General features: G+C 41.2%; 1 protein-coding gene across 1 annotated transcript; it reads left to right on the plus strand.

The window, feature by feature from the left end:
- Positions 1–10,677: 10,677 nt before the first annotated feature.
- On the plus strand, positions 10,678–20,185 carry selenok (selenoprotein K). The gene is made up of 5 exons (XM_068051720.1): positions 10,678–10,764; positions 14,085–14,175; positions 14,289–14,375; positions 18,347–18,436; positions 19,926–20,185. Exons 1-4 carry the CDS (start codon positions 10,746–10,748, stop codon positions 18,429–18,431), a joined length of 282 nt encoding a protein of 93 aa, XP_067907821.1. The 5' UTR covers positions 10,678–10,745; the 3' UTR covers positions 18,432–18,436; positions 19,926–20,185.
- The last annotated feature ends 230 nt before the right edge of the window (positions 20,186–20,415 follow it).

A 20,415-nucleotide genomic window follows, 5' to 3' on the forward strand; every position in this document is an offset into this window, starting at 1 on the left:
AGCCAACTGTGTAACAGCCCCGACAACCAATTTTATCTGCAGCACCTGTGGAAGAGTCTGTCACTGTAGAATTGGCCTTTATAGCCACTCCAGGCGCTGCTTCACAAACCACTGACCACCTCCAGGCGCTTACCCATTGTGTCTCAAGACAAGGAGGCCAAAGAAAGAAAGAAAGTACCGTCTCTGTGAGTTAACATTCCATTTTTATTACAATGGAAGGCCAAAATGAACACAAGCCACGCTGCTATTTCCTAATACAATGCTTTGCCCAGATAGCTGCACGTGCCTTTCTTTCACTTATTCTAATGTTTCTCCTATGTGAAACCTGAGGTCTAATGTCACCAGAGATGGGTGGCTGCTTATGTTCCACAAAAGGTTCACGGGACTATTGTAGTTATGCTGTCATGGTAGCTTGCTCCTGGAAAGGAGTAGCTGCCACAAACACTGTTTCCTAGTCACCAACTCAATCCCTCTCCCTGGCAAAAGTCTGAGGCTAAGCCAAACTATTTGCAACCTTGATGTCGTATTTAACCCTGAGTTGAGCTTCTGACCACCTATTCCCGTCATCACCAAGACCGCCTGCATTGCCCGACTCCACTCCTACTTCAGCTTATTTGCTGCTGAAACCCTCATCTATGCCTGTGTTACCTTTAGACATGACTATTTCCATGCTTTCCTGGCTGGCCTCACATCTTCCAGCCTCCATAAGCATAAGCTCATCCAAAACGCTGCTGCCCATAACTTAACTCGGCCCATTCACTATCACCCCTGTGCTTGCTGATATCCTGGTACAGCATCGCTTCACTCTTAAAATTCTCATTATTGTTTCCAAATCCTACCCTGGCCTCCCCCCTCCCTATCTCTGTAACCTGCTCCAGTCCTACATTCTTCAGGGATCTCTGCGCTCTGTCAATTCTGGCCTCTTGATCATGCCCCATTTTAATCAATCCACCATTGGTGATGGGACCTTCAGCCGCCTATACCCTAAGCTCTGGAATTTCCTCTTTAAACTTCTCTACCTTTCTGAATCCCTCTCTTCCTTTAAGACACTACTTAAAACCTACCTCTTTGACAAAATTTTTGTTTATCTGGCCTAATATCTCCTTATGTGGCTCGGTGTCATATTTTGCTTGATAACATTCCAAGAAGGGCCATGGCCATTTTCCTGTGTTAGAGACTCTGCATGAATGAAGCTGTTATTGTTGTTGGAAGTTCTTCCTGGGCAACCTGGCGTAACCTCCAACATTCCACTGACATGGTGCACAGAGGGGGAAAGACAGAGACTATGTACTGCTGTCTTGAGAGATGCTGCCCATGGTCTCTTAGCTGCCCGTGCCAGCTCTTCTTGTAGATATTCTTGAAAAATGGCACAAAAACAAACATTCATGAAACATAGGCCAGAATTTTACCGGCACACCATGAGTTCTGACATCGGAACCAAATGCAGGTCCCGAGCTTGCAAGCATGAATGGTGGGACCATAGCAGCAATTTTACTGCTGGTGGCCAGTTAAGAAGCTGCTGCTGGATTGTCGTCCCATTAAGGACAGCGGCCTGCCTCTTTGAGCGACTGGCCCAATCAGAGGGCCAGCAGTTCTGCAGCTTTGACTGCAAGGAGAAAGATAGGGCGCCTCCATATTGAGGTGCCCTCGGAGGCCTGGCAGAAAAGGTGGAGATGTGCCAGGGCCAGGCAGGTAGGCCCCAGCAATTGAAGCGGTGAACCTTCCATCAATGGCGTCAGGGCTGCAGGTGCGTCTGTTGCTACTGGTGGGCCCTGGAGCCATGAAAAGGAAGGCCCCTCCTCCACACCCCCCCGGGAGGCCACCTTGCTACAGCTGGCGGACTCCTCACGTGGCACAGGCCTGTTCCGACACTGGTAAAATGCCAGTGGGGTCGTAAAATGGCCGTCAATAGGCCAATTCATTACCTTAGCTGCCATTCCTGCCTTTGGTAATATTCCATGGCAGCGGGAACACATTGGTCTTCCCTCCCAATGCCTTTTGCCGCTATTTTACCACCCCTTCCGCCTCCCAGCTCATCTCCAAAGGGCTGGCAAGATTCAGCCCATATAGTCAACAGCTAACTGACTGAGCTATTGCCCCACAGCTGCTGCTTCAATCATCAGCCAGCATTGGCTATCTGAAGGCTACAATCCAATTTCTATCAATAACCGCAACAGATTACTCCTACTTTACACAGAGTTTACCTCAATCACTCCTCAAATCGCTATTTAATAAGCTGATCCAAGAAATTCTCATGTAAACATCTCTCCAGATCATTAGTGGGCGCAGTTGCTTTTCCATTGGCATAAAAGTAGTGCAGCTCAGTACATGGAAAGTATGGGCAACAGATATTTGTAATGTTAACTATGGAATTTAAAAAGTTGAGCAAGATTTTGCAAATCCCCAGTTAAATTGATGAATATAGCTTTTTGTACTTTGTATTTCTTAATCAAGTTGGGCACATTATAGATTTTAAGCCAATACTGATTTCTATCTTAGTATTTTTTCAATCTAAATTCACAAAATGTTTGCAGCATTAAGCTCAACATAAGTCAATAAATGCTTTGCTACATCAGAATTTTAGATTGTTGAAGTTCCTTCTGCTCATTAATACGAAAGGCTCTTGCAAAGTTTGAAAATATCAAAAACAAACATTGCCACCTGGTGGCATATAGTGCTAACATTATTTCCTAAAATATATCTAATTAAGCTATTTTTTGCACAGATCAATTCTATAACGCGCCAAAAGCATTAATCAATCTTAATCAACCTGCATTAGACATATGAAAGACATTTTGTTCAATTCATGAATGATGTATATATCATACATTATCTCCATATGAAGAATCCTCATGCATAATTTTCACAGCAATTACAGTTTTTTTTTATTCTTTCATGCGATGTGAGCATTGCTAGCATTGTTGCCCATTCCTCATTGCCCTTGAGAAGGTGGATGTAGATGCAAAATAATTGTAAAGCCACTGCACAACACCAGCACCAGCAGTGTATATCAGTAAAATAAAACTACACTTTTGTAAAAGAAAACTTACAAATCCCTTCTATGGAAGTAACATCCCATTTTTACATTTATAAAGAATGAGATGAGTCTGGTATTCACCTATCTTGCGTCTCTGGGAACTAAATATGTCTATTACTTAGACCTAACAGCTTATTGTGAAAGTTGTTTAAAGTTTATAACCCGACATTTTCAGAAAAGAACTCTCACTTAATTTTCAATTAATGATTTAATCAATCCCCCAAATCCATATTTTCTGAAATTTTCAGCAGCCAAATGTTAAGTAGATGCTCTAAATGTAATTTCAAATTAAACATTAAGTCAATTAAGAAAACATGTCTGAAGTTTGCCATTATTTCACTTTGTCTTAAATGTCAGAGAGAAACATTTAAGCTGCCATTTCTTTTCATCCCACCTCTATCTAATTTTCTTAATAGCAATTCCAATCATTTGTGCAGATGGACTCAGATTGCTAATGGAAGCTGTGTAATTACAGTGTAAAGCACCACTTTTCTTGTAATTCGTTACTATATTTTGACTTAGTTGTTTATTCTTGTCCTAATTACAGTTTTGAATTTTGTTATATTTCTTTGGTTAAATCAAAAAGACCCATGCAAATGGATTTCCATAAAATTAATAATTTAGACAGCTTTGTTGTAGAACACAGAATGGTTAATGGCTATTTAGCACAAGTTGAAACTGTGCTTCAACAACATTCCAATCTTTTTTGAGGTAGGAATCTTCAAAGAGAAATTCTCCCAGGTCAAGGGCACTTCTTCTGCATGTCCCTCACCACCAGCAGCCCCATCACCCAACATCACTTTTGAGGATAAAAGCAAAATACTGCGGATGCTGGAAATCTGAAACAAAAACAAGAAATGCTGGATTCACTCAGCAGGTCTGGCAGCATCTGTGGAAAGAGAAGCAGAGTTAACGTTTCGGGTCAGTGACCCTTCTTCGGAGAGATGTCCTGTATTTGCAGTGGGCCAGTAGACCCCCCAGGCAAATGCTCAGGAAGCAGTGGGAAGAAGTAGCAGTGAAGGACAATGCCAGAAGTATAGCTCCAAGAACATGGATACTGTGCAGAAAGACATTTAATGATATGACGTGAGTTGTCAAGATAAGTGAGTTCAATCTTCAAATGGCATATCCTGCCTATTGCACTGCCAGCTTCATCCACTGCTCAATTCATTACACCCCAACACTCACTAACAATCTCTCTCAATCAATGCACAGTACTTCAATTCATAAGCTTTACCTCATCCTCAACACTTAGCATTGTTACAAGCTTCACACCCACAACTCACAGCTCACATACACACTGGCAGATATTCAACCATGACAGCCACATCACCCAACCATATTACACCTCTCTCTTTCTAGCAGGAGAAGGTGGTGCCTAACAACAGAAAGCAATGAATAAACACCTATGTGTTTTAATCCCCATGGAGGAGATAGCACTGACCATCATGCGAAGGAGCCTCATCCAACAATCTCTTCTGACTCACAAGCTGCAGATGGTGTAAGCTCACGCTTCTTACTTTCTCATGTCCCCTCAGCAATATCCATTCATTTCAGAGACCCTCGTACTGGAAGCTTCAGTCTGAGAAGCAAGGGGAAGAAGACAGTGAAGATGAAGAGACACTGCCACTCGATCTTACATTCACAACCACCAGCTCAGGGATTACATTGCGCTTATTTTAGAGGCTAGGATAGAGGAGGGATCTGTGGTCAGACACTGGGCACAAGTGCGCAGGAGCTAAGGCGCAAGTGCTAGCTTGGCAAGGTTGCACATTAGTTCTGCTACAGAGGAATCAGATGAGGAATACAGAAGAAGGCTGATGGGTGTAGATACCCAAATTCTTGGTGCACTGGAAAACCTGCCAGATATGTTCAATATCAAGGAGCATGGAGGAATCCAGCACCAACTTGTACAGGGCTTTGCACACAGCTTAAAGCCCATCCAGTTCAATATGGTGATTACCTCCATCAGCGTATCTGTGGAACCCACCATGATGCTTCCATTGCAGCACATACAGCTTCCATCAAAGGTCTGAATGCTGCAATGGAAGCTCAGATTGCTGCCTTGCAACCTCAAACTGCTGCCATCATGACTCTGTCTATCACGATTCAAAGGGCACCACAGCAGTCCATCAATCTGTGCTCCAACAGATTAACAGGATTGCTGAGGCATCACCCCACGGGAGAGGCAGTGGCTCTATGGAACACGAGCCTGCTGTCCTCTCTCAGGATGACAGCATCCCTGCTCCCATCCCTGCCACTCTGTCAGTTTCCTTGCTATTGCCTGTCAACCAGCCAGCCCAGGTTGCAGCCCAGGTCAGGATGGTGTAGTCTGAAGCTGGCCCTCTAGGCCAAGAGCTTCTCAAGGGTATCCTCCAAGGGCGTCAGCAGTCTCTTCAATTGAAGGTCAGCAGCCTTTCAACACCTATGCTGCAACCAATGAGGAAGCACCTCATAGGAGCACTAGGATAGGCAAAGGTGGAAGACAGGCACTAAGGGTGGTTAGCTTAATTATACATAATTACATAGAATATACAGCACAAAACAGGCCATTCAGCTCAATCAGTCCTTGCTCCACTCAAACCACCTCCCATTCCTCATTTAACCTATTAGCATTAATCTCTATATCCTTCTCCCTCACATGCTTATCTAGCTTCCCCTTAAATGCATCTATACTATTCACCTCAACTACTCCCTGTGGTAGTGAGTTCCAAATTCTTATCACTCTCTGGTAAAAAAATTATCTTCTGAATTCCCTATTTGATTTCTTGTTGGCTATCCTATACTGATGACCTCTAGTTTTGCTCTTTGTGAAAAGTGGGAACACTGTCAGTGTGCCAAGAGAGTCTTAGAGTCATAGAGTTATACAGAACAGAAACAGGCCCTTCAGCCCATCACGTCTGTGCTGGCCATCAAGCACCTATCTATTCTAATCCCATTTTCCAGCACTTGGCCCATAGCCTTGTATGCTATGGCATTTCAAGTGATCATCTAAATACTTCTTAAATGTTGTGAGGGTTCCTGCCTCTACCACCCCTTCAGGCAGTGTGTTCCAGATTCCAACCACCCTCTGGGTGAAAATATGTTTCCTCAAATCCCCTCTAAACTTCCTCCCCTTACCTTAAATCTACGCTCTCTGGTTATTGACCGCTCGCTAAGGGAAAAAGTTTTTTCCTATCTATTCTATCAATGCCCGTCATAATTTTGTATACCTCAGTCAGTTCCCCCCTCAGCCTTCTCTGCTCTAAGGAAAACAACCCTAGCCTATCCAGTCTTTCTTCATAGCTGAAATGATCCAGCCCAGGCAACATCCTGGTGAATCTCCTCAGCACCCTCTCCAGTGCAATCACATCCTTCCTATAATGTGGTGACCAGAACTATACACAGTGCTCCAGCTGTGGCCTAACTAGCGTTTTATACAGATCCATCATAACCTCTCTGCTCTTATATTCTATGCATCGGCTAATAAAGGCAAATATCCCATATGCCTTCCTAACCACCTTATCTACCTGTGCTGCTGCCTTCAGTGATCTATGGATAAGTACACAAAGATCCCACTGACGTTCTGTACTTCCTAGGGTCCTACCATCCATTGTATATTCCCTTGCCTTGTTAGTCCTCCCAAAATGCATCACCTAACACTTCTCAGGATTAAATTCCATTTAGAGTCATAGAATCATAGAGCTATACAGCACAGAAACCGGCCCTTTGGCCCATCGTGTCTGTGCTGGCCATCAAGCCCCTAACTATTCTAATCCCATTTTCCAGCACTTGGCCCATAGCCTTGTATGCTATGACATTTCAAGTGCTCATCTAAATACTTCTTAAACATTGTGAGGGTTCCTGTCTCGACCACCTCTTCAGGCAGTGCATTCCAGATTCCAACCACCCTCTGGGTGAAATTTTTTTTCCTCAAATCCCCTCTAAACCTCCTGCCCCTTACCTTAAATCTATGCCCCCTGGTTATTGACCCCTCCGCTAAGGGAAAAAGTTTCTTCCTATCTATTCTATCAATGCCCCTCATAATTTTGTATACCTCAATCATATCCCCCCTCAGCCTTCTCTGCTCTAAGGAAAACAACCTTAGCCTTTTCAGTCTCTCTTCTTAGCTGAAATGCTCCAGCCCAGGCAACATCCTGGTGAATCTCCTCAGCACCCTCTCCAGTGCAATCACATCCTTCCTATAGTGTGGTGCCCAGAACTGAACACAGTACTCCAGCTGTGGCCTAACTAGCGTTTTCTACAGCTCCATCATAACCTCCCTGCTCTTATATTCTGTGCCTTGGCTAATAAAGGCAAGTATCCCATCTGCCTTCCTAACCACCTTATCTACCTGTGCTGCTGCCTTCAGTGATCTAGGACAAGTACACAAAGGTCCCTCTGACCTTCTGTACTTTCTAGGATCCTACCATCCAGTGTATATTCCCTTGCCTTGTTAGTTCTCCTAAAATGCATCACCTCACACTTCTCATGATTAAATTCCATTTGCCACTGCTCCGCCCATCTTACCAGCCCATCTATATCATCCTAAAATCTAAGGCTTTCCTGCTCACTATTTACGACACCACCAATTTTCGTGTCATCTGCGAACTTACTGATCATGCCTCCTATATTCTCATCTAAATCATTAATATACACTCCAAAGAGCAAGGGTCCCAGCACCGATCCCTGTGGTTCACCACTGGTCACAGGCTTCCACTCACAAAAACAACCCTCGACCATTACCCACTGCCTCCTGCCACTCAGCCAATTTTGGATCCAATTTGCCAAATTGTCCTGGATCCCATGGGCTCTTACCTTCATAACCAATCTCTCACATGGGACCTTATCAAAAGCCTTACTGAAGTCCATGTAGACTCGATCAACTGCTTTACCCTCATCTACACATCTAGTCACCGCCTTGAAAAATTCAATCAAGTTAGTTAAATACGATCTCCCCCTGACAGAGCCATGCTGACTATCCTTGATTAATCCCTGCCTCCCTAAGTGGAGATTAATCCTGTCTCTCAGAATTTTTTCCAATAGTTTCCCTACCACTGATGTTAGACTCACCGGCCTGTAATTACCTGGTTTATCCCTGCTACCCTTCTTGAATAATGGTACCATATTCGCTGTCCTCCAGTCCTCTGGTACCTCTCCTGTGGCCAGAGAGGATTTGAAAATTTGTGTCAGAGCCCCTGCTATCTCCTCCCTTGCCTCACATAACAGCCTGGGATACACCTCATCTGGGCCTGGGGATTTATCCACTTTTAAGCCCATTAAAACAGCCAATACTTCCTCCCTTTCAATGCTAAGATGTTCAAGTATATCACAATCCCCCTCCTTGATCTCTACACCTACATCGTCCTTCTCCATAGTGAACACAGATGAAAAGTAATCATTTCAAACCTCACCTATGTCCTCCGGTTCCACACACAGATTGCCACATTGGTCCCTAATGGGCCCTACTCTTTCCCTGGTTATCCTCTTGCCCTTCATATGCTTATAAAATGCCTTAGGATTTTCCTTTATCTTGCCCGCAAGTGTTTTTTCATGTCCCCTGGCAGCCAACTGACAACCAACTTTACAGGTGCCTGAAGTGCAGGATTTTTACTTGCTGAGTTTAAAGCAGTTTAACGAGGGCAGCAGAGTGACTGAAGCATCCTTAAATATACATAGAATCATAGAATGGTTACAGCGTAGAATGAGGCCATTTGGCCTGTCATGTCTGTGCTGGCTCTCTGCAAGAGAAACTCACCTAGTGCCATTCCCCTGCCTTTTCCTCATAGTCCTGCAAATCCTTTCTCTTCAGATAATTATCCAGTTCTCTTTTGAAGGCCTCAATTGAATCTGCCTCCACCACATTCTCAGACAGTGCATTCCAGATCCTAACCACTCGCTGTGTAGAAACATATTTGCCCATATCGTTGTTGCGTCTTTTGCCAATCACCTTAAATTGGTGTTCTCTTGCTCTGAATCTTTCAGCCAATGGAAACAGTTTATTGCTCTCTACTCTGTCCAGACCCCTCATGATTTTGAACACCACTATCAAATCTCCTCTTAATCGTCTCTACTCGAAGGAGAACAGCCTCAGCTTCTCTAAGCTATCCACGTAGCTGAAGTTCCTCATCCCTGGAACCATTCTCATTAATCTTTTCTGCACCTTTTCTAATGCTTTAACATCCTTCTGTAAGTGTGGCACCCAGAACTGGACGCAATTGAGGCCAAACCAATGTTTTGTACAGGTTTATCATAACTTCCTTATTTTTGTCCTCCATGTCCCTAATTATAAAGCCCAGGATCACATATGCTTTATTAACCGCTTTCTCAACCTGCCCTGCAACCTTCAATGATATGTGCACATATATCCGCAGGTCCCTCTGTTCCTGCACCCCTTTAGAATTGCACCCTTTAATTGATATTGCCTCTCCTCATTCTTCCTACCAAAATGAATCACTTCACACTTTTCTGCATTAAATTTAATCTGCCCCTTGTCTGCCCATTCTACCAGCCTGTTTATGCTCTCTTGCAGATTTTTACTAACCTCCTCATAGGTCACAAAACCTCCAAGTTTTATACCAGCTACAAATTTTGAAATTGTGCCCTGTAGACCCAAGTCTAGGTCATGAATAACAATAAGAAAAGCAGGGGTCCCAACGCTGACCCCTGGGGAACCCCACTATATACCTTCCTCTAGTCCGAAAAACACCCATTCACAACTACTCTCTGTTTCCTGTCTCTCAGCCAATTTCATATCCGTGCTGCTGGGCGGGGGAGTGGGATTAGGTGAATCTCTCTTGCAGAGAGCCGGCATGGACATGACAGGCCAAAAGGCCTCATTCTGTGCTGTAACCATTCTATAATTCTATGTATATTTAAGGATGCTGCAGTCACTCGGTCATCCTCGTTAAACTGCTATAAACTCGACAAATAAAAATCCTACACTTCAGGCATCTGTAAAGGTGGTTGTCAGCCGACTGCAATTTCCTGGAAAGTTTCTGCATAATTACAGCATTCGAGTGAAGTAGTGCCATTTTTTTCCAATGAAATTCATGTGCAACCAAGTTACACCTAAACATTGCTACACGTGAATTTCAAGGATCATTTGCACTTTTTCGAGATACATTTGCCAAAACCCTCAACTTCTCATTGACATAGCTCCATCAGTCCAACCCCAGTCAAAACAGCAGCTTGCGACAGTTTTATGGATTTATGCAAATAATCCTCTGGTGCAAATTTACATCTGAAAACCTATGCGCAGCATGGGCTCCAACTAGTCTGACAAGCCTGTTATGTGGCACTTTGTCAAATGCCTTTTGGAAGTCCATGTACACCACATCAACCGCATTATCCTCATTAAACTTCCCTATTACCTCATAGAGGTTATATCTATTCGGGAAGAATGAACAGACTGTTTCCTTAGTCTTGAAAAAAGGCTGAAGGGGTGACCTAATATAGGTTTATAAGGACACCCACGATATAAACAGGTCAGTTTTTACAGCAGGAGTAATTGTATCAGTATTTCATCGATGGGGGTAAGAATGGTTCATTTCCTTTTTAAAGACTCTTGCTTTAATTGGTGCGCCGTTCTTCTGTGCAGCACAACCAAAGCGGAAGCAGAAGCGGAAACGGTGCTTTCCAACATGGCTATTGTGAAACCGCCCTATTCCAGGCCCCGTGACCGGAAGGAACCTGCAGGAAGCCGGAAGCGGAGATAAATCGGTAGAAAATGGTGTACGTGTCCAACGGTGAGAAAGCGGTAGCGGGGTTGGGGGGTTTTAAACTGTGTTTGATGAGGCTGTGGTTGAATGGCTCTAATTCAGGGTTATAGTAAGTGATGGTGTTTATACTGATCGAGTGCTCGCTCTCTTTGTGCTGTTGTTTATCTGAGGGTGAACTGCGTCTGATTTCCTGTTTCTATCCAGTACATGGTGTCAGTGTCCTGGAATTACGGTGTAGCCACTCTCATTCACTCTTAAATTCACCCACCCTCCACTAAGATATGAGTTATCAGCATGTAGAGGAGGGGAGGGGGAGAAATTGATAATATAACTTGTGGAGTTGACGGTGTTACGCAGTAAACATTTAAAGCCGAACGCCATTCAGAACAGTTCAATTATATAAACCGGCTGCATTGAGCTACAAGAGTTATGAGAAAGAAGGAAATGAATCGTACAAATATAAATCACAAAAAGTATCTGTGTTTCACATTTAAAAAGCTGCCGTGCCTCATGTATGTAAAATTTGTAACCGTTTGAGACGTGGTAGTGCCCCACAAACAAGAACAGCCAGTTAATTTGTGTGATAGTATTTGTTTAGGGTGAACTGTTGACCAGGGTGCTGGGCCTGCTCTTCAAATAGTATAATGAGATTTTTGGACATTGGATTTATTCACGGGAGCAAGCATATAAACGGCAGTTTAACATTTGATCTGAAAAATAACATCGATTTTAAGTCAGGTCTGGGTAGGTTTGGTGCCTGGGTGATCAATAAATGTGCATGCCAAGGCCTGGTGAGATTTTAATTCCTGACCTCAATTAAATATTTAGACTTGGACTCCTGACAGAAACTGGTAAGAATCACTACCTGTCAGGCAGGTGGGCAGGGGACCACTGCCAGAGACTAGTGGGAATGGTACATGGCAGTCAGGTAAGTGATAAAGGGGAGTCTAGAGATGATTGTGGCAAGGGATGCCCAAGGGTTTTTTTTTTTGTGGAGTTTGGAAGAGCATGCCTAATGCTCCTGGCCCATAATGAAACTTTGAAAACTTGCCTCACTGGACTTCATCTCTCGCTTGTTCCAGCTCCTTGCAGATGTTCTTACCACCTGCAATTTAAATGCCAGATGGAAGGTTAAAATTGCAATGAGCATTTATGACAATCTGCCTTTCTCTTAGTACTGGACTGCAGACACAGCCATAGATTATCAGTGTGTTTTGCAGGGGTTCTTCTTGTCCACTGTAACTTCACAACAGCAGCAGATACGCTCGAAAAACAGTGATTATGCTCATTTCCATGGGGCTTTCATGGCTGCAAACATGTGACAGAGGAGCAGAAGACCCCTTGGCAGAATTAGCCCCCTTGGGTTATGTACAAGTCCTGGAGTGGAGGTTGAACCCACAATCTGACTTGGGCAGTAGTGTTGGTAAGCTTGTGCCAAATGCAAGCCAAGGTGTGATGTCTGCTTCTGTTGGACTAGTTTCTGTGTCTAGAAATGTGCACCTGTTGAAAGTTTTACTTTGTTTCCTGCTATTCTTTTCTCCAACTGATTTCTTGCTCTTTAACAAACTAATTGATTAGATGATGATTTAGCAGTCAAATCATTTAGTTTATGTAAAAACTTGACACAAACCTGTGCTTGGTGTTTTGATTTGTTCTATTTTCACTTCCTGCTAAGCTTCATTTAACCTGTTGAATATTTAATTCACACATTAAGCTGTGATTTTGGGTGCCATAGGATGCTTGAAAAATGTGTGCTGTCCATTTTGGTTGTGTTAATTGACATTCTGTATTGGACCTCCAAGAGGTTGAGAAGTATTCACTAGGCTAATTTTCCTGATGGAACTGAAGATTTTGTGTTCAGTGACTGAACTCAAATCTTTGTTTATTACATGGTCGTCTAGGATTTTGTTAGTGTCTTGGATTGCATTCTGTGATTCTGTCCATTTTTTGTGTGAAAATTGCAGTGGGCTGATTCGTGCTAATTTGTACTGCTTGTGTTTATAAACCATGAATAGGCTTAAGGATCTGATCTTCCAAAAGTTTAAATTATCCTATACATAAAAACCTTGAACAAAGAATGGAGTGCAGATAAAAAGAATCTTGGATTTTAGTTTTGCCTTCTGTGCTTTAATTGCACCATTTGCACTTCAGTTATTTGGGGAAGGGAAAGAGAGAATAATGGTAATGAAGCACCTGTTAGATTACTGTAAAACATTAAACTTTTGTGTTCCTGCATGCTTGTTTACTTCAGTGCTATAGTTAAAAGGCTTTTTGGGGGCAAAACTAGGTCAGTAACATTGTGATCCCATCACTGTATTATATAAATGTTACTACCCATTTCAGTATAATGTAATGGTATGCAATTAACCTTTTGTACCACGTTCACTTGAATTGTAATAGTCCGCTTAGATTTTAGGTGCCATTCCAACCTTGAATTGTTTCTGGACAGAGTTTTGAGTTATTATATTTTATATAGCTAACATTTTGTAATATAATTGAGATTATTCATTGAGTAGTCCCCAAACATCTGTACAAGGTTAAAATATATTGATTTAAGTGCAATTTTCTATACTGGTACTAATATGCTAAATATGCCTATGGTGAAAATGAATTACTGATGTGATGCTGCAGCACCTAGAATACACCAACTATTTTTTGTTTGTTTTTCTTGTGTATTTAATTTCTCCCTCTCCTTTGCTTTCATATCTCTGTCTTGACAAGGGGGATACCTACATTCCTGCTTCCAGATCTTGCTAATATTCTCTGCAGATAGCTGCTGGCTGGGGACGACATGTTTATTTTGATTTTTTTTTTTCATATTCTAATGCAGAATGGTGCTATGGATCACCAAAAGAAATGACATTGTAAAAGTTGTAAGATTGATCTTTAGCGCTCAGTATTGTTCCCCGGCAACATTTAATCTTTTATAGGGGAACATTCAAAATTGTGGTTGGCAGGCCCTCTTTGGATAGAGTACAGAGCTGTTATTATCCTAGTGGAAAATTGTTTGTATTCAGTTTATATAGAGAAGTTTCCTAGGTTCAACGTTGGCCATGATATTTCTTCTGTATATCATCAGTACTTGTTTACGACTATGTTGGAAAGATAAAAGGTTACGCAAAAAAACTTACAGCAGGATGATTTTGATTAATTGGGGCTGAGAAATGGTCAAAGCTATGCCTGTTCACACAGCTTATAGTGAAATTGCATTCTAGGATTTGAACTGTTGTAGGCTAAAGAGGACCAGAGTATTTAAATGTTCATTTGAATAATGTATATTTCTATGGTGTATTGTTATGTACTGAATAAAATGCATAAACACTATATATTGTAATTCTTTTTTGCAGGGCAAGTTGTGGATAGCAGGAGTCAGGCACCATGGAGTTTGTCATCAATTATTCAGTTTTTCTGGGGAATAGTGGAGTTTATTTCTTTTTTGTAAGTTTCAACTTGCATTTATGATCTTTCTTAAACATACATAATATTTCTAGTGATTAAAGCAGTGTATTTATTCTGATGAATAATAAAAAACGGTTGTGTTCCACTTTTAGCTTTCGAACATTGTTCAACCCAGCTGGAGCTGAATATAAAAGAACTGGAAGTCAGTCATCCTGGGGAAGACCTGACGATGGAAGAGGGTAATTCTATGTTAAATACAAGAGGATATTTCTTTCAGTAAAATATCTTTTTTTGTTCTTAAGCTTTTCCTTCACACATTTTCCTCCAATTGTGTCTCCTTACTCCTCCTGTGCTGAAAATGGAAGTTCAGTCATTTAGTGGTGAGGTTCATCACAGCTCAATCCAACCTGTCATTTGAATTAACTATGTTGAACAAGTATTAAAGAGGAGAGTTTGACAGTTATCTCTTACTGTATATAAAATTCTTTTGTTTTTGTTACGACTGCGGCGGGAGCAACGCACTGTCAATTCAGTCCCTTCGCTCCACAGGTCACAGCATATTATTTAAAGCTTTCCACTCGCCTGGAAAACAGACAAATTAAATAATCTAGTAAGCCCCGGAATAAAACAGACCAAATCAGGTATCTTTAGACAACAGCAAATTAACTATTTATTAGAAAACTAAATCTTAAACACTATTAAGATAATCCTATGACTAAAGACCTTATAACTTATTTTAATCAACTCCCCATTTGCACGCGCACTCAAAAATAACATTAGTTAACCGGTTTTACAAGTGGTTTTAAAAATTAGCTGCTTCTTAATAAATAAATAGGTAAGTCGTTGTGGGTTACGTTCCTGATGGATGAGGTATTCTAATGTGAAAATAGTTAAAGGCCACACATAGTCTTCACGTGGATTTGATGCAGTAGTCTATTAATAGGCATTCAACTCTTCGGCTGCAGTAGGCATCAACAGTTCCTTCAGCAGTATTAAACGATTTCTTGAAAAAAGGCTTTTCGTCTTTAGGCAATTAATTCAGCCTGTAGTTCCCTGTAGAATTTTTGCTGAGAGAAAATAGACAGCTTTCTTCTCTTCAGTAGCACACCTCATTGGAGAGTCTTTCAAAACTAACTCATTCAGACCAGTTTTTGCCAGTTTTACACACCGTCAAATCGAAACATTAAACCATGTGAGCGCTCTCCTGCCTAAGGTAACAAGTGCAGCTGCTGGCACACTGTCACGCAGGCCCCCACCTGCCAAGAATGAGGCACACATTATTTTGCCACATGAACATTTTAAAAACTTAAAAGATCTTGCTGGAAAGAAGAGAGGACATATCACGGGGAATTACCAGGCCCCTCGCCTGAAAGACCTTTTTTGCATGCTCGCAAATAGTGTTGGAACAAAGGACCCAGTCCCTGTTTCTCCAATATACACAAGACCTGGTGAGACCAGTTTAGTCACATGGCTAACTGTCTGTTTGAATTTGAACTTGTCACAGAATGTTTGTAACTCAGAAAGCTCTTTTCTCCCGGACTGAGAACACCCCTCTCCTGTCTGCTCCCATCTCTTTCTCACGGTACAGAAGACCCATTGAAGACACATGAACCCCAAGAGAGAAAAGTATGCTACAGTGAACAAGGTTTAAGAATAATACTGGGCCTCACCGAAAAGCAAGACTACCTACAAAAGGACTACAGTGACCTCTAAGCACAGTAAATGAGAAGCTCTTCTGATATTGCCTCAAACATCTATTTTTCTTCTCTTTTCTGTCCCTATTTGCATATGTGTATCGCGCGTGCATGCTAGCATAGGCGCGTCGTATATTCGTAGGCGTTAACCGTATTAGAGTTTAAGTTTTAATAACTTTCACTTTTCTTCTTTAAACTTAAGAAAACCTGGTGTGCTAATTTTTTTGCCTTATAATTGGAAAGCGGTAAACAAGGGTTCACCAAGGGGAGCTCAAAACTCTGTGTTTAAAAATTAAACCCTGTTACAATAAAACCAGGTGAAGACCGTAAAAGACCCCTAGATACCTTTCTCACTTGTTCATAACACTGTCTTAGAAATTCCAGAACTTTCTCTCCCTTAAAGGTGCACTGTTTTTAACAATCTTAAAGGCACACACTCTTTTTAATCCGAGGAGAAAAAACAAGAAACCTTGGGTTGTTAGGATTTATTTTCAGCTCAAATTAATCTGTATTGCCTATTCCTGTAATTATGCAAATAAAAACTCTTTAAAAAATTGCATCAATTTAAAGAACCTCTGTTGTAAAACAAAAATATAATGTAAATCTTTTTGTTCAGTGTTTAAAACAAACAGATTAACAGCTTTGTTTACATAGCAAAGGCATTTTATATCAGCATCTGTAACTCCTCAAAGTAAATAACTATTTTGACCAAAAATGTTCAAGCAAATATTCAAAAAGCAAGAATTTTGAAGCTAATGACAGTCATTTGTAATTTACTTTTTTTCCTGCCCTATGTACGAATTGCAACATTAGCTCCTGAGTTGTAGATGTAAGTTACTCCTGGAATATTTCTGAAATATTAAAATAGATGGGATATTGCCATCTTAAACACAAACATAATGTGCCTTTGATATTTTAAGATATTTATTAGTATCTCACAACATGATTTCAAGGTGTATATTATGTGCTGATTCTTAAGCACCCTTGCAGTATAGTACCTTGTGCACTATTTTGATGCATTCTTTTACAAATTGAAGTAAATTCTGTACAGTACATTGTTTTCCTTTCCATAAATAAAATCTAAATTGGACAAAATGTTACATTCATAGAATCAATTGTACCAGCAAAAGAATATTAAAGAAATACAAATGATTATGATATGCAGCCACAAAGACATTATGGTCACACGTGTTGTGTCTATACTCCTAACTGAAGTTGGGTAAATAAATAAGTTATCCAGTAGTGCATATTAGATATGTTTGAAAGTGTGTTTGGAAAAACTGCAGTTGAAAACTTCTACTGAAAAAAGCTATAGATCTAATTCAAACTGTTAAGTACTGAATCAAGTAAAATCTTGAATGTAGAAAGATAAAATGACAGAACTTCAGCATTTGTAAAAAAATTATTTTTATTTTTAAGTGTGACTTGTGATTTTACTATCTATGCTACTTTGTGGGCAAAACATGATGGGAGAATGATTTTTAACTGATGAATTAGTATGTTTTCATTACATTTTTAAAGAAACAAAGAATGTTGCCTTCATATTTGTCTTAGTTCACTATTTTACACAGTGTAGCAAAGACATGCAACAAACTGAACAGGGTATGCTTACTGTTTTTTGACCAATGGCACCTGGAGTGCTGACCTCTTGCAACCATTGAGAAAGAATTTTGTAGACTGGTGAGAAAGATCAGTTCACTGGTCTCCCTGGCTGCCATCGTTCAGAGAGGGATGGGCGAGTAAACGTACTGCTGTAGTGGTAGCATCATGACACTGTCATGGCATCAGCAGAACTTAATGGCTCGTTAATCATCAATAATACTTGTATTTAAACTGGTCAAAATGTCATGGCCAGTCAGTGCATGCACTTTCCCCCTTTGCCATCAGCCCATGTGGAGACTGGTAGTGCAATATAAAAATAAATTCAAGAGAGCAGCAGTCCGAGTCCCCTCGCTCACTGGTCAATGTACAAGATTCTGAAGGGTTGACAAAGTAGACACTGAGAGGTTGTTTCTACTGGCTGGAGAATCTAGAACACAGTTGTGGCGGTGGGTACAGTCTCAGGATAAGGGGTCGAACATGTAGGACTGAGATGAGGAGAAATGTTTTCATTCAGAGGATACTGAATCTTTGAAATTGTGTATGCTTCATTGTTGAATATATTAAAAGCTGAGATATATAAATCTTTGATCTCAGGGAATCCAGGGATATGGGGAGCGGGTGGGAAAGTGCAGTTGAAGCAGAACATTGGCCATGATTGTGTTGAATGGCAGAGCAGACTCGAGGGGTCATATGGTCCACTGCTGCTCCTATTTTTTATATTCAGTCTATAATATAAAAGGCCCTTATGAATAATGGGGAGTGGGAGTGCTTATTAAATTTATACAGAAGCTTCTGACTGTACATAACTTATGTTCAAGCTGAATTATTACCTGTAATAGTGGTTGGCTGTATATATGAATCCTATTATAGCAATCTTCTTTTAAATTCCTTGTTTACTAATTTTTTTTTAACAGACCTCCAGGAGTTCCACGAAGGAAAATGGGTCGAATAAATCATGGTGGAGGGGGTCCTGCACCGCCTCCAATGTCTGGGGGATGAGGAAGGTACAATGCCTGTTTCAAAGCATATATTACGAAGTTTAGTATGTAAAATGATTATTTGTTGACAAGTTCAGTAGGAATCCTAGTCACTTTTTCTTGTGTTTTATCCTCATGTTTTTCTGTGTATAAGGACAGCAAATCAAATAGAAATAATTATGGCAAAAATCACATTTATTGTTTACAAGTGAGAAAATAATTAAACAGGTCAGCAGGGCTACTCATTACAATGGCCAAATAAGTCAAATTCCATTCTTATTTCATGGGATATTTAGAAGTTTTTTTTTATTCCTTCGTGGGATGTGGGCATCGTTGATAAGGTCAGCATCTATTGCCCATCCCTAAATGCCCTTGAGAAGGTGATGGTGAGCCACCACCTTGAACCACTGCAGTCCATGTGGTGTAGTTATACTCTCAGTGCTGTTGGGAAGGGAGTTCCAGGATTTTGACCCAGCTACAGTGATGAAACGGTGATATATTTCCAAGTCAGGATGGTGTGAGATTTGGAGGGGAACTTGGAGTTGGTGGTGTTCCCATGTGCCTGCCTGCTGCCCTTGTTCTTCTGGGTAATGGAGTCACCGGTTTGGAAGGTGCTGTCTAAGGAGTCTTTGGTGAGTTGCTGCGGCGCACCTTGTAAATGGTACACTCTACTGCTACAGTGCACTAGTGGTTGAGGGAGTGTATGTTTAAGGTGGTGGATGGGATGCCATTCAACTGGGCTGCTTTGTCCTGGCTGGTGCCGAGCTTCTTCAGTGTAATTGGAGCTGCGCTCATCCAGGCAAGTGGAGCGAATTCCAGCACACTTGTGGCTTGTTGATGGTGGACAGGATTTAGGGAGTCAAGTGAGTTACTTGCCACAGAATTCCTAGCCTCTGAGCATCTCTTGTATGTACAGTATTTATGTGGCTGGTCAGTGGTAACCCCTAGATGTTGATGGTGGGAGGTTAGCAATGGTAATGCCATTGAAAGTCATAGGGAAATGGTTAGATTCTCTCATTGGAGTGAATCTTACTTGCCATTCAGCCCAAGCCTGAATGTTGTCCAGATCTTGCTGCATTCAGGCACAGACAGTTTCATTATCTGAGGAGTTACGAATGGAACTGAACACTGTGCAATCATCAACGAACATCCCCACTTCTGACCTTTATTATAGAGGAAAGGTCACTGCATTGAAGTTAGGTGATTTCATACTGCAGTTGTCCATCTTTCCATTACAACTGTATTCTTGGTCATCTGATTCACAGAGTCGGTTTGTAAGCATGATCATTGATGCACTTGTAAATGTTGAGTCTGCACAAAATATTTCTTCTACTGAGTTTGGGGAATTCCAAGTGCAAAACCACGCTTTACTATTCTATAGCAGTGTGTGTTACACAAACTCAACTGGAAAATTGAAATTGATGTGCAGTGATTACAGATTAGAATCAGTCATTAGATTGATTATTGGGGGGGGGAAATAAGTTAACGGATATATTTTGTGAAACTTCTTTTACAGGTAAATGCCTGCTTTCCAAAGCAGGCACTTGGACGTGCATTCGCAAGATGATGCGTAAGAAAATTGCGAGAAGGTGGTGAAATTGGAAAGATCGGGTGTTACTGATAATGTGAATGCACTTGTCCATCTAGAAGAGTTGCTCAGTGTTAAATACACTGATTAATGATTTTGAGCCAGGAATACCTGAATTTAAAGGTACTGGCACAATGGAAAGGCAACTGTGCAATATCTTGTGTTTAATAAAATTGACTTTTCAAGCATTCCTTTCAAAATTTATGTTGAATAATCATCTATTGAACTGAGCTTTTCTTCAGGTCTTGGCATCAGTAAAGTATTTAAGAATGTTTTGCTTTGCAGTCTAAAAATGCTTAGTTTGCAGAGTTGGAGCAGAAACACCTGATAGCACAGCTATATTTTTGTTAGCTATATGTCTAATGTGTGGAATATTCCCATTATGCTTCATGGTCTCCAAAGTCAAACTATTGAGAAA

Source organism: Heterodontus francisci, chromosome 19, assembly GCF_036365525.1.
Source record: "Heterodontus francisci isolate sHetFra1 chromosome 19, sHetFra1.hap1, whole genome shotgun sequence".
Lineage (NCBI taxonomy): Eukaryota > Metazoa > Chordata > Chondrichthyes > Heterodontiformes > Heterodontidae > Heterodontus > Heterodontus francisci.

Coding starts and splice junctions, on each gene's coding strand:
- selenok (XM_068051720.1), top strand. Junction 14,176..14,288: donor GTGGAGTTTATTTCTTTTTT/GTAAGTTTCAAC, acceptor TTCCACTTTTAG/CTTTCGAACATTGTTCAACC. Junction 14,376..18,346: donor AGACCTGACGATGGAAGAGG/GTAATTCTATGT, acceptor TTTTTTTAACAG/ACCTCCAGGAGTTCCACGAA.